The following is a 24671-nucleotide window of genomic DNA, read 5'->3' on the forward strand; positions in this document are numbered from 1 at the left end:
AGAGCCTTTAGCCTGCTGAGTACACACAGGCATTATGCCAAACTTCAGACTAATACAGCATTCAAAGTAGACAAAGGGCATTTTATGAACACAAGCCAACACTCTATCCGTGATGTCACGAGTTAGTAACTGGTGAAATCCAACACCACCAGCTGGAGTTGTGCTGGGGTGAATACAGGTCCCCTTGCATCAGTGCAAGTCAAGACACATTGCAGAAACCACTGCCTGGAGGTAAAGACGCGCAGAGCTGTATCTGCTGTTGTGCTGGAGACCACTCAGAGCAAAGTAGCTGAGCCCGTGTATCACCCAGAGCAGTCGAGGTAACACTGCTGCAGCCCGACTAGTCGCTCTCAAATCCACTTAACTGTTGCGCGTCTTCACTTTGGACAGAAATCGCGTGATCATTGCGCGCCGCAGAGCGCAAAGGATCTGAGAGGCTTAGGTAGGAAAGAGTGAGAGTTATCTCTCCTCGGGACTCCAATACGATGAAGAAATTCTGAGGTGGCAGTAGTCCGTCCAATTACGCTTCCTTTGGCTGTTCCCAAAGGGTTTGCCCATGAGCAGGTATCCTCTTGAGTGTGATTCTGTTTTCACCCAGATCTCTGCTGCCTGGACAAATGCATACAAATGCATTTAGGAGCTCAACGGACAAGGAGTGGACACGTTTCCGCGGCAGCAACGTAAGTGACTATTTGGATAAGTGGTGCTCATATGCTTTGTTTGAGACTTTGCGCCACTGAAACCATAACATATAGCTATTGATGTAAAATGGCATCTAAATGACTTTTTCCTGTTTTGGTTCTCCGGCATCTTTCCCTGACAGGGGCGCCAACTGCCTACACATGGTCTCTGCAGCTAGAAGATCTGTCACTAAAACGTGGCTGACGGTGTGCAGTAATTTAATTCGGTCAATAACATAAATGCATACTATTTAGTACTGGAATCACTGCTCACCATTATTTTTCTCTTTTGGAAAGTTTCCTGTTAGATCTTGTTTTTCTTAATGTTTCATTATTTAGTTTTGCATAATACAAACTCTAAGTAGGTTATATTCAGCTTTACCTCTCTCCTCTGATGATTGCACTCATCCATGTGTATTTGAACTATTGTCTTACTCTTGGTTGTTCTTGATGAATGTACCTGACAGCTGGAGCCTTGGCTTTGCCTTATGAACATGCACCCTGGGATCTCCTGTCTTATAATCTGAATACCATGTGGCCTGCTGTTGAACCCCATTTTTGTTTATATTCCAGTCACATAGCTGTGATAAGCAGGGAAATAAACACCAAGAGAGTATAGAGTTGAAGAATGAGGATGTCTTGGAAGCAATTATGCTTATTCAGCATATCAGTGATTATACAGTCCTTTACTGTTTGCTGATATAAGCATAAGAACAGCTGTTAGTGATTCAAGATCTAACAGAACAATTGAATTTTGTCACGACTGTAAATGGAGTATATATATTTAGTGCCTTTAAACCTAAAAATTCCTCATGGAAGTGTGTATTTCTGATGTCTAGCATTCTGGGTTTGTTTTTTCTTTGTTACACTCAGCTGGGCCTGCACAGCTATAGATATGTCTCCATAGGGTATTTAACAGGAAATGTATTTTCTGCATTCAGATGTAAGTCCAAATTGTCTGTACTCTATTAGGAATCCCTTCCAAATCAGATCTACAGCTGAGGTCAAAATGCATTCTGATTTTCTTTGCTGATAGTGTTTTCTTGATGGAGACCAAAGTGGATCTGAATTCCTTAGTAGTCTACTTTTTTGTCCTTGAGAGTGAAAATGAGAGCCTTATGGGAGAACTGAGTTGAATGAGAACAAGTGTGGCCCCCCTTGATTCACTGAGAGACTTAGTGTGTATGCATCAGTGGTTAAGTGGCTCCTGAGCTCCAGACAATCACCCACTGTTGCAGGCATTGCTGCAACACTGCTGGCAGTAGTTGGGCCATATAGCTGCAGAGAGTCACTACTCACACACTGTACAGTTGAATGAGAGTACGGCAAGCAGTTTCCATAATATGGTGCTGGGTTTTTTGGGTACATACTTAGTTCACTGGAGCAGTGGGTCTATTAAAGATGATTGCTAATTAAAATAGAGTGTAAAATACCTAATTTCTCAGAATATTGGTTGGTTATAATGACAGCTCAGGAAGATGTCTGCAGCTGACTTAGATCTGTAATTTCTTTACAAGATTGGATTTGATTGATCCAGTCACTTTGCAGTCAGGTGCAGACCATGAAGCATGCTTTAAAGACTGTTATAGCGGGTGCAATGCTGTTGAGGTGGTTGATATTGGAAATCTCCTTTATTCTAAATATTCAATTTGAGGAAAATATTCTTTAGAAAGAAGCAAATCACTGACTACACCATGTTCTGACAGTGAAACTGTATATATGTAACTCTTCTATTCATCATATGAAGTACAGATACCATAGCCTGCAATGAGGTTGCATCATAGAGAATTACTATAATAATTTTAATATTGCCCTTCACTATTGTGTTGTGGTTGTCAATCCTGCTAAGAAACACTGTAATACATCACGTTATAGAAGTATTCTAAGAAAAACCATAATCAACTATGTGATGTGATGGGATAGACCAATTTTATGTGGATGATATAAGATAATGGAAAAATAATTTAACCAAAAACATGTAATCCTAATAATATTAGTATTAAATGCAGTCATGCAGTCAGTGACTGGAGTGTCTGGATCTGTCGTAATCTTTGCTGCTCAGACTTATACCTTTCACTCAGCTCAAACATCATTGTCCTGGTGATTCAGGAAAATCCACAACCTACATTGGGAAAAGGTGTTTTTTGTGTGAACTGACCCTTTAAAAACACAGTGGTGAAACTGGGTAAAACACGATTTAAAAACAAAGAAAAATGTCTTCATGGTTTCAGGAGAAGGGTAATTTGGGTTTTCTCCACTGTAAGCAAACAATCACTTTGTGCACCTTGTTCCTGCAGCATACTCACCTTCACCAGACCAGTGACTGTAGGGATTTTGGCCTGTCTACGTGAATGAGTGTTTTTAACCTTCTTAACATCTGCAGGTTCCCCTGCAAGGAAAAGAGTAAGCCAATAAAGGCCAGTGGATGTTTACTCGCAGGCCTTTGTGTGCTCACTGTCTCCTGGACTGAGTCAATCTTTACTCTGCTCTGCAGTGACCTCTTGACTCCTGTCGCCAATCTGAGTGTTCTGACATACGTGAACCACGCTCGGCTCTGTGTCAGAGACGAAGCATCCAGACATGCTGATCTTTGAAACTTATGTGATATAGTTTTATTCATAAGTTGCTTAAGGTAGTTTGGCAATAAAATGAAAAGTATGCCGAGCTATGAGTAATAAGGAACTGCAAGTAAGAAACTCCAACCTGGAAACTGTTGACATGCTAATTTTTGCTGATGGCCATTTGGAAAGGAGAACAATACAAGCCCACTTAGTGTTTCCATAATCTGTCATCATAATCAGGATACAGGTGTTAAGGCTGAAAAGCAGCCAGTAGGAACAGATATTGGCGATGAATCTGTTACTTGTTCATGCATGTAGAAACAGAACACCTAATTAGCAAGATGTGTTTGAGATGCTGGATATAGTCTACGTATGAGACACTGTCTATATGATAGATATCAGATGTCTAATTTATTTTTTCACTGTTTGATATCTTGGCAAAGTGACATCTGTTATAAGCCTGGATATGGCTACTAAGAGCACTGTGTCAGGTTAAGTGTGTCAGAGGTATTTCCTTCCCTGTGTTGTGAATTCCACATCATTTAAAACTTAGGCTCAGCAGTGCCAATTTTTGTTACAGGGCATATAAAATTAGGTACATGCTTTTAGGTCATAAACCTCAATCTTCTCAGTAATGACTATGTGGAGTCCTTTGAAAGAGTACTCCTATTGTTCTGAAGTTATGAAGGCTGGAACAAAGTCTTGTCAAAGTCAGCAAATGGAGGTGAATGGGGTGAGTCACTAAAGGTGACTCCCATTAGGTTTGTTCAGATAGTTGTCAGAGAACTTTTCACCAAAGTAAAGGAAAGAAATATTGTTGTTGGCTTTGTATATCGTTTATCTCCATTGCATGCTTTGTTGATATTAATGGATTTAGTTATAGGCAAACAAACGGTAGACTATGAAATTCACAACTCACAGTCACTCCCGACACACAGCAATTATAAACAGAACAAAATTGTTTCCCTTTTTTATAAGAATTGTAAACAGAACTTAAGTGAGTTTGCTAATATTTGGCAAACCAAATTAAACACTTTGACCCCTCATTTACCTCTCAGCCTTCGCCTCAGTTGAATGAACCATTGTTAAGTATCCAAGCTAATTTTGAGGGGAGAAAGGCAAGATCTGTAACTGCTGGAATGATTCATTGCACAGGGGAGTTTTAAGTTGTGATTATTTATAGTCTTGACTTGACACCCACTCCCCACATAGTGGTATTTCCCTTAGTCAACAGAGCAGTGTTTGGGGAGCTTTGTCTTGATTTCAGCAGTATTTTCCATTAACTACTGGGACTGGCAAGTATGTCATAGTGTGCTGTCACTTATACAGGGATTTAGCTCAGAATTTAATAAAGAAATGGCAAAAACTGGTGGATCTCCAGGCTGTGGCCGACACCATGCGGTCTGCACTGTGGATATGAGTCTGCTTGAGTTTCTTTGCTGCATGTGACGCACCATGTTTGCTTATGAAAAAATTGAAACAAAGCTTAAAACATGACAAACGTAATAACAATTTTAAAGATCTGAGACAGAAAGGTGACAAATGATAGGTTTTAGGTACTGTAAAAATTCCCACCACTTGTACTTACGTCACTGTAGATGTGCTGAGTTGATGACCCGAGCCTGTTTGGTGGCAGAGCCTCAGGGATGCCTTAAATAGGCCTGTGTGCGTGACAGACAGAAAAAAGCGGTCTGAATCAGCATCAGATGGCTCCACTTGACACTTCAAAAAGGGAATGTTAAGTGTTATATTTAGTTTTTTTCTTCTTTTTTGGTCTACATTTCAACTCTGCCAATATTTAAGCAGAACCAGCTACTCACTGGCTTTATAAACGTCACTGTTAGATTCTCTCAACAGAAGAGTGATTGTATTCATATAGCCCCAACCCCCACCCTCTTTTTTCCTCTATTGCTTTTTCCTGCTTTGGGCATATGTCTGTGTTCCTGACCGTGGAATGTCGCACCACTTTCTCGATGGGGAACAGGTGACAGCCGTGGCTCATGGTGCTTCTATTTACAGTCAATCTTTTTCTTTTGCATTTTTCTTTCGTTGTCCTTTTCTCTCAGCATGCCCCTTTCTTTTTCTTTCTCTCTTTAGCTTACTTTCTGTCTGCCTGCCTGCCTCTGTTTCTCTTTCTTTTGCTCAAGTCTGCAAGGCCACATTTTTCTGGGAAAACAAACATGGCTGCCTGTCTGTAGATCTCAGTCAGACAGAGCCGCACAAACACTGGTAGCCTCTTTGCTGTGTTAATCTGGCCCTCTAAATCTACAAAGGAGAGGTGTTTGTAAGACATCTATCATGCTGTTTGGAGCTGTCACACTGCTGCAGCAATCACATTGAGTCTGAATTCATTTAATTGCTATATAAAGAGTATGCTCTGAACTTGTAGATGATAAAATGCTTACAATAACAATTACTTGGACTATTTTTTTTATGCAAAAGCAGAGAGCATGCAATAAATAAAAAATAAGTACAATGAAGAATGTGATGTTTCACATTTAGTGATAATACATAGGCACTTAAGGCACTTAGGCACTTAAGGATGTTATTTGACTGTGGAAAACCAGTCTCAAAACAAACTGCAATGTGTAAATTTTTCTCTGGGCTCTATTAAATTTCTTTGGCCTGTTATTGATTATATGCAGTCTGCTGCACTACTGGAGCTATAAGGTGGGCAGTGCCACCTAGAGGTGGGGTCAGTTAGGGTCAAAGGACTGATGTTCACTGTCTCTTAAAAGAATGGTGTACATATCAGCAACATAGATCTTTATAGCTCATAATGAGAGAAGTATGTCATTTGTTCAGCAGCATGGTGGCTGAGTGGTTAGCACTGTTGCCTCATAGCAAGAAGGTTGTGGGTTTGCAACCCGGCCTTTCTGTGTGGAGTTTGCATGTTCTCCCTGTGCTTGTGTGGGTTTTCTCCAGGTACTCTGGTTTCCTCCCACAGTCCAAAAACATGTATGTCAGGTTGGTTGGTGACTCTAAATTGCCCATAGGAGTGAGTGTGATTGTGTGAGGTTGTTTGTCTTTGTGTGTCTCTATGTGGCCCTGTGATGGACTGGGGACCTGTCCAGGGTGTACCCCTGCCTTTCACCCAGAGAGAGCTGGGATAGGCTCCAGCAGAATAGAATAGTATAGAAAATGGATGGATGTCATTTGTTTAAAATATAAATTAAAAAACATATTTATTTTAATTTTAAGCATGATAAGATGTGTAGATGTAATTTGTGTATTGCTGCATTGATATCTATATCACAGATACAATAGTGTGTAACCAAATCACAGTTATCATTTACATGGAAACTTTGGCTTTTCAGAATAGGACAGGATACACTGATCAGAATCTCTTTTTTATCAGAAAGCCTGGTTAAGGGACTTTGAGCATAAATAGTTTTTTTCAGCTTGAAAAAACGAATCTTAAAAGCATGTGTGGAACTCATCTTTATAATCTACCTGTTCCTGCTTTTTAATAGTGTGGCTGAGATATGTTTTAATGACCAGCATCAAACTGTACGGAAACACCTATGCCTCTGAGACAAAATCCATCATTTTCTGGAAACAAGCATGATCAATTATGCTCCTTAATATCAATCTCCTTCACAGGAGGGATCTGTTTGTCTTTTTAAGGGTTCCAAAGCTTCTCTTTTACATGTTCCAACCTACGGATTCAACTTAGTTTTGACTATAGGTCAAGTAATTAGTTTTATTATCAATGTCTCGAGGTGTTTCTTCTAAATTGTCAGCTAATAGTTTACTCTATAAAAGAATATACTGTAAGGCACATCACATGCAAACTCCACACTGAAAGGGCCCAGGTTCAAACGGGATTTGAACCGGGAATCTTCTGGTTGTGAGGTGACAGGGCAACGTGACATGTTTAGAAAAAAAACATTTTTAGACATTTTTGTTTATTCTAATCGACTGTGGGGTTAGTTCTGGTCAACAGCTTTTAGTTTTTTTGTTTTAAATCACTGTACAAGATCAAAAACTAGTGCTCATAAAATGTAGCAAACTAAGAAATGGCCGACATCTGTTGCATTAGCAGGTTTAGTGAGCACAATGATGAAACTAACAGACACACAACTGAATGTTTCTTTAAAATGCTGCCAGCCTTTTCAAAAATGATGTGATATTGCAATATATGATGAGTGAACTAGAATACTACTAATCTGTTATTTCTTTGAATTTCCTCTAGGTGGAACCTTCTTCTGCTCCTGTCAGTATGCTCAGCAGTACTCTCTGGAGAAGAAGACTACCTAGCTCAAGGTAAACAGCTGATTCCCAATGCACAACTAAATGTTACAATTTGTACATTTTTATTTAAAGACCTCTATCTCTTTTCTTCTCTTTTTTGTAACTAGAGAACTAATCTCGCTGTTATTTGATGACTCAACCACATATACAGTGTAATGGAGCAACTTTAGTTTTTTATTGCTTTTGGTCTTTGCTGTTACACATTTGAAATACTAGTGAGTGATATTTGTGACCCCTCTTGAATGAATAACAGACAGGCAATGCTATATATGTTGTTAATATGAACAAATTTAACATTGTACTTGTACAGTAGTATTATGCACCCACCCAGCTTAGTATACTGACTTGCTTGAGTATCAAGCAGACTTTTTTATTCACATTAAGTATAGTTTCATTAGCTGTTATTATATATGTCAGTCAATTTTTAGCCCTTTATCCATATCCAGCCTCATGGTACCTTGCATAAAAATCATTCCAGTGCGTTCCATGTAGTGAGATATACTGAATTACGGGTGAAAGCAGTTAAAAGTTATAAGGGCAAGGGTTAGCAGTTCGACTATAATCATACCTATTCCTACGGATGTGGATTCCCTAAAAGAACTTGTCTTCACTCAACAAGAAAGAATCCTGTCAGAGGAATTTGAGGAAAACTGCAATACGTTTTGAATTATTTGAGAGGCTGTTTTGTTTTTTTGAGTGACGCTGTGGGATCATTGCCAGACACCACACACACACACACACACACACACACACACAGATTCACACTGTAGGCACAAGATGATTTCAGGATGAATTTGTACATATTTGTTAACACCTCCATATGCATGTGCTTTGTCTACTGCCCTTTGCAAAGAAGTATTAAACTGTGTCAATGGCCCCTCCCCTTAGTCCATCTTGCTTTGGCTTCTCCCCACATATCCTTAGATGATGAGCCAACTTCAAGCAGAATCAATCTATCATAGCAAGGGGAGGAAGAATGTAGCTTGTCCTTGCATATAAGACAGGTTAATTGGAATTTGGGCTGACTTTACCTCAGGCAAAGTATGTCAAGGACTTCTCCGTGCACACTTAGATCAGCTGCAGAGAGTTTGTCTCCCGTACGTGGGCTGAAGGTAGTTACGCTCTCTGGCTCTATCTTTTCCTCTTCCCTTTCACCCCCATAACACTGTGAAAAACAATTATATAACAGAAATAATGTTATTAGATGCCACTTTTCTCCAAAAGTACTTCCCTTACTTGCTGAATTACTTTGTCAAACGAGCCACCTTAGAAGCAAATAATACTATCCTGTATTACCTTGGCTATACTATACTCTTGAATATTTCAGACATTTCAGAATTTGTAAGCTATTGGCTCTTTAAATTTAAATTAGTAACCAATGTGAAAGGTCCAAATATTGTTGACATGCAACTCAGTAGAAGAAAATCATGTTGTTGAGAGTTTTGTTCTGGAGATGCCGATCACTGGCAGTTCACTCTGACTTATGCAAAATCAACTAACCACTCTTTGAAAGTTAGCTGTCTAAATACAGAAGAGGAATTCCTTCAAAGGAAGGTAGTGTCTCTGGATTAGCAATGAAAATATGTCGAACTTCCTCTGAGGTCTCTCTACCAAAACACTTAGATAAACACATGCTTACATGCACACAAAGACAGCCTTAGTAATCGTCCCTGTTTTTAGGCTTCCATGGTGCTGCAGCCTGTTTGCCATCATGCTCACAGATGAGCAGACTCATGAATTCCGTCAGTCTCTCCTTCTCCTTCTCTCTCTCTTTCTTAGTTGCAGTAGGTGTCAGGTATCTTAATGTCAAATTAATAAAGTTGTTATTATGTGTGTTCTGAAACTATCACTGCGCATTACTGACACATGTGACACATTACCTATTCTTGTAATCTGTCTATTGCCCTTTATTTAAATCCCAAGCTGGACAAAATATCATCCCTCTCCAAGTGATGTTAAGTGCTTTTGTCTGGCTGTGAATCAGTGTCAGCAGACTTAGAAGTTCTTTCAAGAACTACCTGTGGGCAGGGGAAAATAAGAACAGGACAGTTTGGAGGAAAGCTGCTCTCATGACTTTGAAAGCACATTGATTCAAAAAGGCTGTGTGAACTGGTTTCCTGTATCCTAGTCCAGCCCCATCCTTTTCTAGTCCCCTCAACTCATCTGGACCACAGCTGCCTTTCTTACTTACTGCAAGAGAAAAATAAGGAGGGGTAACCAGCATCATGGGGAGACAGCTGTAAGTGTAAAAAGGCTGACAAGTTATTTAATTTGAACAAAGACAGATTAGTAGGACAAACTAAAGAAAATTATTTTGTGATAAATTACAATATATTTTAATATTTCAATTCTTAAAATCCCAAGACTGATCTTTGCATTTGCACCTTTCCTCAGTAAACATGTACATACTGTTATGTCTGTGCAGTAGGTTGTTGTTGTAAGTTAGTTTAGGGCTGCATGATGTTTAAAATGTTTTCATTGGGAATTATTGCAACAAAATCTGATTATTAAGGTACAGAACTAAGAATGTTTAATTTACTGGGGCTATCTCTTAGAGAGATTGCAAGACTGCACACTGATCTAAGCTCTATGTTTGGTTTGTTGGAGAGATATTACTCACTGGCTATAAGATGTGAAACCATGACAGTGGAGTGAACAGTGTGTGGAGTCTACTATTTTAGTCTGTTAAAAACTGGCCAAGTAAAGCATTTTTGAATGTGGAGCACTGAGAACTACAACAGAACTGCCAAACGTTTTTAAATTGTGGTTCTTCAACTTGTATTTTGTTCAGCAGCTTAGTTAAATTAAACAAGAACAATAGTAAAAGCAAATGAAAACATATGAAGAGAGAACACAAGACAAGACATGTACAAAAGACACTTTAACTGCACACTTCACAATAATATGGTAACAACAGGGATGTGTCTTACAACAGAGTCTCACGTAAACTTATTTTGGTGCTTTTTTGATTGTTTTTTCTTAGAAGCTATTTTTTCATTGCTATGCTGATGACACTCAGATGTACCTCCCTGTTAGAACCACGGATCTTGACATGCTAACTGCCAAGGACTATGAATGTAATGTTAAAAAATGTCTCTATTAAAATGTCTCTACACCAGTAAAAAAAAAAAAAATCTTATAATTCGGTTTCCAATACATGGCAAGACAAATTCTGCCATCTACTGGTTCTCTACTGGAACATAATAAAAGCCTTTGCAAGAAATTTTGGTTATTTGGTAGTAATCATCTTAGAAAGATTTTAATTGAATGAATTGGAGAAGAGCATCTTCTTTAACTAGCTCTGGGAACAGCTGCTCTGGTCACAAATCCAGGCTCAAAAATCACTGGCAAGCTACTTTTAAAACTGATGTTTAATCAATTGATGTTGTGTTTTAGTTTTATCTTGTATTACTTTATTATAATATTTTATATTATTACCTCCTAATACCTCCATCTGTTTAAGTGAATCTGGATTAAAGTTCATACATACTTTAAATACTTAATTTGTTTTCACCCACTGGAAGAAAAAAAAAAAAACAGAAATCATAATACATGATATTTATTTATTGTATTTATTTCTTGATGACTTGATTATTGCAACTACCTTAACAGGCTAAAATTCTGTTAATTGACTCCAGATTGTACTGAACCAGACCAATCAGCCATGACTATATTTCTCCTGTTTCAGCTTCTTTACACTGATTCTCACTGTGTTTTTGAATTGATTTTAGGATTTTACTTCTAACTTCTAAATTCGTCATGGCCTCTTTTCAAGTTAGAATTATGACCTCTTAGCACCATATGAGTCAGTATGTGGTTTGAGCTCATCAGGTAAAAGTCTTTTATTTACTCTAGAGACCCAGTTAAAAGCTAAAAGGGCACAGAGCCTCTGGCTTAAGAAAATCAGATTGGCTGAGTTATAAATATGATGTATGATATACTTTTATTGTAGAGCCTATCCTGTTTTTATTTAACTTTATTTATTTGTCTTTTATTCAGCTGTTAATTCGAGAATATATTTTATTTCTCAATAGTGGCATTAATTTTATTATCATTGTTGTTGTTGTTGTTATTCAACCAAAGCCTGTCTGCCTGTATATAGCAGGAGTGGGCACCTCCGGTCCTTAAGGGCCACTGCACTGTCCTGCTTGTTTTCCAACTGTCCCTGCCCTACTTTTACCTTGATCAGGTGTGTTCAGTCAGTCAGAAGCTGGAAGGTACCATCTCAGGTAAGGGTGGAAATAGATGAAGTCAAAGTGAATTAGTATCTTCCAGTTTCTGATTGAATGAACACCTGATCTAAGTAATCAGCCTTAGTTAGGGCAAGTATAGTTGGAAAATAAGCAGGGCAGTGGCCCTCGAGGATCGGAACAGCCCATTTGTGGTATATAGTCTCTGGACGTTAGCCTCACCAGTGTGTCCTCTGTTCCTCAGGAGTAGATGTCCTCTATCGACTGGGGCTAACAACTCAAAGCAGGCAAGCAGACAACGAAAGGACAAGTTCACCTTCAGCTGCTTACATCACTGTTCCTTCACCTTTGGATCTTCCTGTTTCTGGATATGGGGTATTACTCGACTCAAACTCCCTTCATGAGGCTCCAGCAGGCAGTCTGTTCCCTCCGGAGATTGGCGAGGAGTTTTCTGTTGTGATTAGTTTTAGCTCCTGGCGAGCAAACAATGCATTTCTTTTCAGTGTCAGAGATGGCAGGGACAGGTTACGATTTGGCATTCAGCTACTGCCACGCAGAGTGGCGGTGTACACTGCTGACAAAGCTTCCATCTACTTCACCTACAACTGGCAGGATGGACGCCAGCATCCTTTTGCTGTTGGTGTTCGTGCACACTCAGTGTCATTTTATGCAGAATGTGGAGCGGTGCAGCAGCGGGAACAGACCCTGGGGAGATCTCAGACGCTGGGGGATTCTAGGGGTCTTTTCACTCTGGGGAGGATGAACTCCAAAGCGGCACCATTTAGTGGTCGAGTCTGCCAACTAGATATTTATCCTTCAGCCCAAGCTGCCGCGCACTATTGCAACTACCTTAAAAAACAGTGCCGGCTGGCCGACACTCACCGATTGTCTTCGCCACATCCCGGTTTGGATATTGAGGCTAATGACCCCCCTTCTAGCCCCTTGACAAAGTCCCCTGGTGGAGTAGCAGCTACCCATCATAGCCCCATAAAAACCACAGAAGCTGTCAAACTGTTTCAACCTGTCACACACAATTCAATATTGAGCCCATCTGTTCAACCTCATATAGGGGACCAGAGCCAGACTTCCACATTGGATCCCCTTGCCCCCTCTACCACTTCTTCACCTCTGCCAGACAGTCCGACCTTACCTAGCCTGAGTGGACAAACACCTCTGGATCTTGCCTATAGCACAACACTCACTACTACCAAAAATCTGTTGACAAAAGGGAAAAAGTCCCAACGAGACACTGATCTCTCTGAAAACAGCACAGAGGAGGAGAGCAACTCCAGTAGCCTGCAGTCTCCACATGACACCCCAGGCCTGGTCTCCACAGTCTGGCAAAGTCACGTGAAAGACAGACTCAGGAACAACTCCATCACCAGCAACAACACTACTTTGTATCGGGAGAATCAGGTGGACACTTCAGAACATCACGATTTGGATGGCAGCTATGACGATATAGACATAGGAGGATATGATTATGGATATGAAGAGCCAGAATTCTTCTATGACTATGAAGATGGTTTGCTTGGCCCCAAAGGGGACCCAGGTCCTCCGGTAAGTAGCTGAATTTTTGAATGAGAAGCAGAAGTGTTGATCAGACAGTTTTTAAGAAGCTAACACATAAATCAATGCATTGATCAAGAGGAAAATATGAATACATAGCAATGTCAGTACAATGAAATCAAATCTAATTTATGACCATATCAGTGAGTGTTGTGTAAAATTTATACACCCAGGATATGTGAGATACTATTTTGGCAGGGTGGCAAGGTGATTTAGACATGATGACATGTCCAAACACTGTTCTTTGTTCATGTATCTACAAGTTGTTAAAATAACATGTCATTCCCTTGCTGAAATACTGCCAGCCACTTGCACTCTTATGTTAGAGAGGATAACTCATATGAAGTTTGGAGGTATACCCTGTCTAGAACAAATTAGCTGTCCATCCAGCCTCATGATGTAACCTGGCTGTCAAGGTGCCTCTGCCTCTGAACATGTTTTTATAGTTCTGATATTTGCATATGATTCCATGCGTGAGATATCTTCGTGCTTTCTGTCTGATCTGTTTAAACTTAGCAGTATATGTAATGATGTAAGACATGTGGAGTCATCTTCCAGTTTCCATAGCACTACCTCAGCTATAACGTGCCTACAGGCATGTAGATGGGACACAGCTGAACGTGCTCTGAGCTGTTGCAACTAATCTTCATGTCTTCATGTTGAGTACAGTGTATTGCTTTATGTGAGCATTCTGCAGTCTATGCCACAATCCCCTATGACTGATAAATTAGCTATCATTTTTCTATGCTTTTATATTTAGTTTACTGTGTATTCTGACCACTTTATGCAGGCATGATTTGAATGCAGGTTTGCTAAACTACTTTTTGCCATTATCTCTTAGGTTAAACGTGAAGATAATTTGGTTTAATGCCTCAAGAAAGTATTTTCCTGTTTTGCAGCCCCATAACCAGACGCCTACAGTCACAAGTACAGGATGCTTCTGGTCTCACTAAATGTTTTATGACATGAGTTGTGTTTTAGCACATAACTACATTGTACTTTGGCTTTTATTTTGTTTGAACTGCAATTTATAGCAGCTAATTCACCATTCAGAAATTTTCATCCATTGTACATCTGCTAGAGTTGACATTAAGTAAAATTAGATATCTTTCTAACTAGAAGTGAGGCATTTCTGCAAAGGCTGGCTATGGGTATTGCCAAATCAGAAGAGCAAGTGGCACTGACCTGACATTTTTTCTCTCTTTACAAATCTAGTACCTAAACTCAGGATATTTGCTGGCATTGATTCTGATGTTTCCAAATGTAAAATCTCAGTATCACACTGTCTTTTATTACTTTGTCCATTGTCATATAAGAGGAAATGAGATCAGGGATTGTTACAGATCTAAAAAAAGAAACAGAACCTGCCATCTGCTGTGATTTTTATTCATAATCACCCTTCAAAGCTGGTTTAGACACTTCAGAAGTAGAGCAGGTTGACATTAGTGTTGACATTAGTCAGTCATCGCCTTAATGCACTCCCCTTTTGGTAACATCTCTGTTACATGATTTGTTATTAATCTACCAATGGCAGAGAACTTACTTTTTGACATCATTCTGAGTGACAATGAAGAGGGAATTATGATTAAGCTGAAGATAATGCCGCACACGCCAACATGTTCAGAAGATGATTCATGCTATCCTTCACCTTCCTAGGAAACTGACTTGTGGAATTGACTTTGGAATGATTTGACCCTTGTCTTGGCAGCACAGATGAAGCATGTGGATATTATCATTTTACTGCATGAGCGCCTTAGATTCTGTAAACCCTGTTGTGGCGAAGGCGGTGGTGTGCTCACATTTTCCATGAGTCTGTGTGTGGGAGACTAGAGGAACAAACAACTGTCTTTATTCATGTTTCCCTCTGTACCCATCTACTCCTCTCATGGGAGATAAGGATGCTCTAGAGCACCCCAGAGTAAAATGACTGTCCTGCTGTTTCTGAACTTGATTTTATTCAAAGGCCCCATTGTTAAGGATTAACATATTTTACTGAATCATCTAATCAGTAAGATATGTTTTCAGAAGAACTGACATTAACAGTGCATTTTCAAGTAGCCATTAGAAAAAATATCCTGCAAAATGTATAATTAATCAGCCACATGAATTACAAATAGAACAATCAATATAACAACCTCTTTTTAACCTGTTTACATGATACAGTGAGGGTTACGATCCTGTTTTTTAAACAGCAGCTAAAAAGAGAAATTTAAAAAAAAAAAAATTTTTTACAGTCTTCTAAAACATGAAAACAAGGTATCACAAGTAAGAATGAATCCAGTGGATTTGAATCCAGTCCTGAATCTGCTTATGAATCTGAAGCCTTTCAAATCTCATTGAATCTCTTTTTTTCAGTTTGGTGGGGGCTGAAGGTTTTTACTCAACACAACAAATTTCAACATGTTTCAGGAATAATTTTAAGGGTGATTTAGGGACCAATTACCATTCAAGTATAGCACAGATAATAATAGAAACATTTTATCGCTGCTCTGTGACATTCATCGACCCGGTCATGACTCATTATGGTTCTCACTGGTGGGCTGTGGTGCAGCTGCAGAAGTTGAAGTAAAAACAACACAGTAAAAAATAAGATTAATTCTCTTTTATTGCTTAGTGAAAGTAACTTAAATAAATTGTAGATATTTTGCAAACTCATTGCACTTCTCCAGGTCACAGAATTGGATGCATCAAATAATATGGTGTAACACTAGTGGCCAGCTAAGACTAAGCAGTTGTCAAACATACCTTAACTTAAGTTCTTAAGTTATAAAACAGTAGATAGTTAGACAAATAACTTAAAATATAACAAATACAGCTATTTTACAAACTTAGAATCAAATTCAAAATGGAACTGGCTATCAGAACCCATCCCTAATCACGTTTGCCCTCACCTTATTTAATTCCAAATATGTATCTCTACATTAAAATGAATCCAGCTAATGCCTTCTGCCAAATGTTTCCAAGTATATCAACTCAACAAAGAGCAGAATTTAAAAAAATCAAGTCGAGCTCTTAATTTTCATCAACCACCTAGAAGCCATCTAGTGAGATGTTTATTGGAAATATTTTCACAAACCTGAGGTGCATATATTTTTGTGTTGATCTGTATTGTATGGCAGTAATTAGGGATAGTTAATAATTTAACAGTGTTTTCCTATATTCTGTTTTACATTTTGCATCTAATTTGGGATCGGCTCCAGCCACTGCAGCCATCTGCAAGATAAGCACTATAGATAATGGATGAATGGCTCTTGCGTGTGCAGAGCATGGCTTGGATTTTTTCCTTATGTGTCATGCTAATTTTCATAAAAGGTTATGTTAATTCCATGGACTGATGGTGTCAGTCTCATCTTGAGAGTATAAATCAACCCTCCTGTCCAGAGCTGTCCTAATAGAGCTTTTAGTTAAAAGAACTTGGCTTTTTTCTCTGAACTTCATAGCTCTTACATAAATATAGCACATACTCATCATTGCAGAGGCCTGGACAGTGAACTGCATGTTATTGCTTGCCATTAACATACTCTGTCTTTTCTTTTTCCCCTTCACTCCCTCTCTTACTCTCTCTTTCTCTCTCTCTACAACATTCCTCTCACTGTCCCTCTGTCTCTTATTTAGGGTCCTCCTGGTCCCCCTGGTTTACCTGGTCCTCCAGGACAGAGAGGTTCTCGGGTGAGTAACTTGTACAAAGGTGATTGTAGTTGCTGTAATCTGTTGATCAGGAGGAGCATTTTGACCCACATGTTAAATCTAATAGTGGGATAAAGGAATAAAATATGTCAAATAGGTGGTGTTTTTACAGCGACCTCTTGCTGTGCAAAATAAAACTTGATAGTATATCTCTATCAAGAATTTTAGTTATTAAAGTAATCCCAGGTAATTATAATAGAAACATGTTTTAGAATGTGAACCAGACAAAAGAAAAGTTGCTGGTTTAGGATGCTTGTTCACCGTCATAACATACTGCGGTTTGTTGACTGAGCTATTGCGAAGAAGGTTAAGAACATGTATAATGGCTTTGAAGGCACTGAATTTGTTAACCAACAACATTACCACAGTCGCTGAACTGTTTTTTTTTTTTTTTGCAATTTATCTCAGGCAATATAAATATCTTCAGTGGTTCACTGTGCAAAAAAGTAAAGTGTCTAAATAAAGACTGTCAGTGGGGTTTTGATTATATATGTCTTTGGTTGTCTGTGTGAGTTCAGAGTTATGCCCACATCAGTTCATATAGATTCAAAATTTTACCTTTCGCTTCCTCTCCAAGGAAAAAACAGCACTGCAAACAAACAGCATAGGAGGCTGCTATTTTAAAAGTGGGCTTGACAGGTATACTAGAAAGCAAATAGAGAGGAAGACAGGCTGGGAGACAGCGTGAGGTGGCAGACAGTAAAACATGTCTCCTAGTAAAAGGAGTGGAAAGCACATGGCTGAGACAGAACATACTCTTAACTCTACATGCGAGGACATAAACGTGAGGCAGAAGTCTTGGAATCATTATGTGTTGGGAAGCTGAGCCAGTGTGTGGTAGTGTGGCTGTATCTGCTGCCTCAGCACAGTGCACCAGATTTATTATGCTGCCTCTAATAGTTAGCATTATCAGACCTCTGGTTTATGAACCACGACGTGCCATTTGTAATGAAAGCAGCCTATAATTTGCTTTAAAGGTTTCTTTATTCTAAGAAGTCCCTGAAGGTGACAGCTTGAGTATTAAGGTGGTGATTGATACAATAATCAAGTATTATGGGCTTTACAAGGGCTTGCAGTTTTTTACAAATCTTGGTTAGGAATTTCCTTGCTAAAAACAATTGACACCACAGTAAAGCCCGTTTTAATGTCAATTAACTTTGTCTTTCTTAATACTATTGTAAGTAAACTAAGACTCTTATCACACTTAATTGAATTAGAATATGCACTTCAGCAGCTGACAGCAAAGTCCTATAGTTCCTGAGTTTTTCAGTCCTGAATTTAACTAGATGATTACTCCAAGTGAAGCTTTCTATTCTTTCATTTAGTATGGGCACATTGTGGAAACCAGTCTCAGATTAATACGCACACATAAAAAATTACAGGAAAGAAGGAGATCCTTCTTCCTGACTCTTAGCTGTAGTGCAGAAACAGTGTGGCCAGAGAGCAGCAGGGGAACAGATGTGCAGGAATATAGTGCATTTATGGTGTGTGTGTGTGTGTGTGTATGTGCGTGCATTGTGTGCATTTGTGTTCACATGTAGTTATTGGCATGAAGTTGTGTGTGGTTTGGTGGTTTTGCATTCATTGCATACCTGTGATGTTCAAGGAATAGATTGTTTTGTGCGCTGAGAACAGAAGTGATACAGCAGAACTGTTGAGCCTAAGCATGTAGGTATGTGCAGTACTGAGGAAACTACAGTATCCACTGATTCTGCTATTTTCTTTCAAATAAAGACCATCATCTTATCTCTCTTTATTTCTAATTGGTTCAGTAAATTTAGCTGTGGTTTAAGTAATCTTAAATACTGAGCTGTTTTCAACAGTACACACTTTTTAAATGTTGTGCATCTTTTCCAGGGTCCTCCTGGTCCACATGGAAACCCAGGACAGCCTGGACCACCTGGGGCCAAGGTGAGTGGCCTTCTATCATGGTAAGGATACAGTTGGATCCCTGAGAGTGCCAGGATACAATTGGATCCCTGAGAGTGCCAGATAGGGTTAGTATCTTTGGGTATGGATAGGACAGATGAGCTACCTCAGATCCAGAACCAGCTCCGCCGAGGCCATGACAGAGGCCGGGAAGGTCAATGACACTGCTCCCACATGCTTTCATACCTTAAACCTTTGCAAATGGCACTTCACTAACAAAAGATTATTTGGGTTTGTGTAAATAGGGCTTGTTGTTTGGGCAGCACAGTGGCTTGGTAGTTAACACTGTTGCCTCACAGCAAGAAGGTTCCTGGTTTGAAACCCAGCAGGGGCCTTTCTGTGTGGAGTTTGCGTGTTCTCCCTGTGCTTGTGTGGGTTTTCTCCAGGTACTCTGGTTTCCTCCCACAGTCCAAAAACATGTATGTCAAGTTGATTGGTGACTCTAAATTGCCCATAGGAGTGAGTGTGAGTGTGTGAGGTTGTTTGTGTCTATGTGACCATAAATAGGAATAAGTGTGATAATGGATAATCAGATAATGGATGGATAGATTTGTTGTTTGTTAATCTACAAGAATCATTTTAAACTTATTGGCAACAGAGGAAATTGTGATTAAGACTATATTGTAGATGTGAAATACTGAACACACAGCAGTTGCGTTAATACTGTCAGGATCTGAACCGGGTTTCCGGTCCTTAGCCCTGCCTGACGTTTTATTTTGGTTAGTTTCCTGTTTCTGTTCTGTGTTTTGTTCCAGGTGACTTTACGTTATCAGTTGTAGATTGCTTTCACCTGTGTCTTGTGTTCAGTATTTAAGTTCTCTGGTTTCCTTTGTTCCTCGCCGGATCATTAGTTGTGTCTACAGCGCCTAGTGTAAGTGTTTCTATTCGTGTTTGTCTGCCTGCCCGCCGAACGGCGGAGTTTTGAGTTTCCTGCCTGAACCCTGGAGAATAAAGCGTGTTTGTTGCCTGCACTTGGGTCCTCACCTCTCCTCCTTCTCACCACACCACCCGCATTCGTGACAAATACTGTGTCTGACCACACTGTTTTTCTTTAGACTGGCTAGTTCAGTCAGAGACATTTATATTGGAGAATTGACCATTTATAGCAAATGTTTACACAATTAGATTTAGTGGAAAAGGAAGGATTTTATTTGAAGGAATTCTCAATGACCTGCAGATCCAAATGGCATTCATTGCAATGCACCTAATAAGACAAGTAAACAGTGCTTGTGTTGGATAGTAATGTCTGTGCTATAAAGCTGCAGCCACACAGCTGTGAATGATCAGTCATTGTACCAATCATTATGACACATACTGCAAACAGCCAATACAACTTGGCTTCAGAGCTTTGCCTGAACTAATGCTAGGCTTCACTTAATTGCCTGCTTCTACTTTCTCACAGGGATGGCATGTTCAGTGTCCATTACAAAGTTAATATCATAAATCTCAACAATGTGTGCAATCAAGATAGAGTGAAAGGATATCCAGAATATTTTTTATTAGTTGGAAAATGCCCTTTGAGTACATTAAAATGTTACTCAATGATACTACATACTGATGGACGAAGCTAATGGTAACGAAGACATCCATAATATAAAACGATGAAGGATATGTTCGAACGCAAATCTTTAATAAGCATAAAACATACAAATGATCATTTATGGGCAGAAATGATAATAAGAATTACATAATCTTTAAGGGGTAACGTTTTATGCAAACCCATGTCATAAAAGTTTGCACAATTGCATGAAGATACGTGAAGAATTTCACCATGATTTACTTGGGAATGTATATTTTTATCTGCTTTTGATTGTGATGAATTGAAATGTGATGTAATGAGATTAAATTGTAATGTTATATTAGATTTGCTGTAATATTAGCATTAATATTAATACTAGTCACAAATATCAGTCTAAAAGTAAAATGTTTATATTTTAATCCCAAACAAGAACCACTAGCATTATGCATGTCAAATCTGCCATCTGCTGTAGTTAATGTTTTTATTAAGTTACAGGAAATGGCATCAGTTATAGCAGTGACTGATGAGTTTGTCCCAGTAAGAGCCAAACCCTGCTGCAAAGAGTTTGTGCAAATGGCACAGTCATATGTAGGCAAGTGTGATAATATTGAGCCAACAATGAACATGGGCTTGTTGTCATTGTGTAGCAGAGAAATTAGAAAAGACAGGAGTGGTTGCTGGTCTGAATTACATAGCTCTTAGCCTTGATCAGTTTTACATGACTAGTCCCAACTCATTAGCCATGACACTAACTTCATATAAAAAACATTTTAAGATCTCTGGTAAACTCTTCCTGCAGTGGTGCCAGATGTGAAAGATGCATTGGTACAATGAGTAAGGATGTGGGCAGCTCCATACAGATGGCTGTGGTGACTGTGGTTCTAACTGGCTACCACACAGCACAGTCTGTGAGAGAACAGCCATGCTGTAGGAGCAGAAACAAAAGACAAGTGGATGGTCCACCCTATACTCTTTTGTCTATTGATTGATCAATTGGAGACTTTTTTTGTGCGTAAGTGGACAGGTCCTTGTTTGGATATGTAGTTAGTGCTATAGCTAAAAACAAGACAAATTTCTGAAAGTTCTTTTCAAGAATTACAGTATGATCTTGTTGCCTACCTTAGAGTAATGTTCTGTTTTCTTTCTTGGTTAGTGAAACAGCACAGTGAGATAGATGGGTTCCTTCTATTACCACTCCACTTGACCTTGCTGAAACACTGACCCTCAGGGACTTTTAGAAATACAGAACAGCCTGCCTTGTCACTTCGGCCTGTACACCCACATTTGTGTGTACACATACTGTATAAAACTAACATCAATCTAACACAATGTATCTTCAGGGAATTCTGTATCTAACACAATAGTGACCTGCTGGTGAATCATTCTCACACCCCAAAGCCCACTGTGGAGGCGTAATATGGATTTTTTTACAGATTGGGAAAATATTTTTTGTTGAAATGTTTTTGGTTACTAGGACAGAGGAATATTGTCCCTGATGTTGAGCTTAGTTGACATCTGTTTTAAGCACAGTCTGAAATGTTATGATGTAGTGTTTGCAGAACCTACAAGAGCCTTTCAGTTGGCTTCATGCACTGTTGACTGTTTTTTCAGACGGAAATTAACTCTGGTTTCATGTTGTGGTAGAATTTCTGCTCACCCACACCCACTACAAAGCTTGTGTATGCCTCGCTGGCTGTCAGTCAAAATGGACATATGTTGCTCAAAATGCAAGGATATGATACCTGTTTGCTAGAAGTTCGGCATCTCACATAGAAAAATCTGTTTAATCCTAAGAAATGTTATATTTAGAAGTACACCTTATCACATTTACACAACATATTTTTGAAATTCATTTTTATTTCTGGTCATTGTCATCATCAAAGGATTATGAAGGATGTATTTCCTTGTACTGGCACACCATTCAGCAAAATCTGACCATGAACTTTAGTGTTGACAGCAATAAATCAGATTAAGTGTAAGTACTTATGCTGAAATGAAGTGAAGGTCTCTTAACATTGCTGCTTTGGCACTCCCTAATTCATTTGTAATTGCAGCACTGTTTGTATGAATGTGTATTGTTTTTACATGTCTGGGGAAAAAAAAATTAAATGACCTTAATATGCAACAGATTAGGAAGAAAAGCCTTGAGACCTTGGGCTGCTGAAATGAAATACTGCTGTTTTGTGGAAATGCACTTAACATCAGCTCCATTCTGGCAGGCTCTCTGAGCTGTTCTTCCTTGTGGGAATTGCATATGTGGTCTGGGATGACACAGAAACTGAATGAGACCTGTGTCATCAAAGACATTTGTTACTTAACTGCAAAATGATACCATCTTACTTGGTCACTGTGCACAAATGTTGATGCCAAATCTGCAAAGATTTTTTTCTACATCAGTCCTTTATAAATGTCTTAAGTTAAGTAAAAAGTATTATAGTGAAATATTAATGGTCATTTAGAAGTTGAGGTGTAATTACGAGGAATGGAACTGAAATCCCTGTTAAATTTCACATCATATAGCATTAAAAACCTACATATATCACATTATCATATCACATTTTGGTACTTATCAATACTTTATAGGTAAATGTTTGGTAGTGACAACACAAACACAGAAAAAAACTATCATACTGATATTTTGACTCTTTCAAAGCTGAATTATTACCGTACTGTGTGCAGCTTGTTTTTGTGGAGTCTGCTGGTTTTAAAGGAGCAACATCTGGTTTGTGACAGGAAGTAATGAGATTGTGAGGATAAGTCAAGATTTTAAGAACAAGAAAACATCAAAATTCCCTTAATTTTCTACTTCTCAGAATCAGTTTTCACTAAATTAATTAAACAAAATATATAGTCCTAATGATGTTAATCACTTATATATAGTTCAGATTCAGATTTTGCCTGTTTATGTGAATTATATTCATAACTGTATTCAGAAGTTATTAGCAAAGAAATAATTGTAATTGTCATTTTAAAAACTGGTGCTGCATTAAATGATAGTAAATAAAGCTGAGAAGTGTTTAACACATCCTGAACCTGTGACTGTCTGTTCTAGGGTTCAAAGGGAGACCCTGGGCTTTCTCCAGGCCAGGCTCCACCGGGAGAGAAGGTACGAAATCTGCCATCAGTCTGTCTTTCTCTTTTCCTCTTGGTTTCTTTAGACTGTCTGTCTCTTCTGTTCTCCCATGTCTGTCACACAGTCATTCTTTTGACATTGATACTTCTCTAGAGATATTTTACCTGAGCTGCTATTTAAGTTTCCAGTCTACATGACATCAGTCCTATCGTATTACCTTACTTAGTCAACTTTTTCCTCTGGTCTCAATTTCAGGTGTCAGTATTTAGGGTAAAATGTAGATTCTAATAATACAGTGTAGTGGTAATGAGTAATAAAGATTACCAGTCAGGATATGCTATGTCAGCAGAAACACTTACTAAATGGTAGATTTAAATTTGATACATTTGAGATTTAAAGTCTTGTCTCATTGAGTTAATTTAGTAAGTTCCCCAAAACCCCTTTCTGGATTTCTGACTCCTATTATTGATTTTTCACCGATCTACTCTCCCTCCATCCCCATATCTCTTTCTTCCCGACATCATAAAAATAATGTTTTTCCTGAGCAGCACTGTTAAATGCCTTGAATTAATTACGCTCCAAGATTATATTTCTCTCTTCAAATTTGAATGCATTGTATTCAGAAATCCCCTAAGAAAATTTCCTGGAGAATTTCTCCCATCACATTGTTTCTGCAATAGCCAGATTAATTAAGTTCATTTATAAACAAACATAGGCCTGTAGCATGTCTCCATGCAGGATTTATCAAACTACTTCCTGATGTCATCCCTGCAGATGATTGCAGGCCTCTCACTTTTTTAGCAGAGCTTAGTCATTGCATCTTTGTCCCTTTCATAGCATGTTTGTTTATAGTGATATTATCTCTGTAATCTCTATTCTTCCTGTCACTTCGCATCTTATCTGATTTTCCAAATAGTCACATGTTGTGCAGCATGTGGTTTCAGTTTTATGCAGCTGTATTAAGACATCTTTAATATAAGTTGATGGATGACACTGCTTAAAGTTCAAAAGTATTTTTAAACTGTCACAATCACTCACCTGTGGAGAATCAAGAAAATCTTCTGTTTAAGATTAGTAGTACTATTTTTACAGTGATCCTTATGAATGGTCTTTTTAATGTCCCTATTGTTTGTTAAGCATGTGCCATTTATAAAAGGACTAATGAACTTTCTGTGCTGGGAAATGAAGGTTTATTCAGTGTTAAATAAT

General features: G+C 38.7%; 1 protein-coding gene across 2 annotated transcripts in view; it reads left to right on the forward strand.

Moving 5' to 3' along the window:
- Nucleotides 1-209: 209 nt before the first annotated feature.
- The window catches only part of col24a1 (collagen type XXIV alpha 1 chain), a 69926-nt gene continuing 45464 nt past the window's right edge, over nt 210-24671 (forward strand). Inside the window, exons 1-7 of one of the 2 annotated variants that reach the window (XM_026323416.2) lie at nt 210-442; nt 599-680; nt 7437-7507; nt 11930-13245; nt 16870-16923; nt 18799-18852; nt 23442-23495. In XM_026323416.2, the coding sequence (XP_026179201.1) occupies nt 628-680; nt 7437-7507; nt 11930-13245; nt 16870-16923; nt 18799-18852; nt 23442-23495 (1602 nt within the window). In that variant the 5' untranslated portion in view covers nt 210-442; nt 599-627. Of the gene's footprint in view, nt 443-598; nt 681-7436; nt 7508-11929; nt 13246-16869; nt 16924-18798; nt 18853-23441; nt 23496-24671 lie in introns of those variants that run through there. The other variant, XM_026323418.1, reaches the window with a different exon arrangement.

This window comes from Mastacembelus armatus, chromosome 4 (genome assembly GCF_900324485.2).
Source record: "Mastacembelus armatus chromosome 4, fMasArm1.2, whole genome shotgun sequence".
In the NCBI taxonomy this organism is placed as follows: Eukaryota; Metazoa; Chordata; class Actinopteri; order Synbranchiformes; family Mastacembelidae; genus Mastacembelus; species Mastacembelus armatus.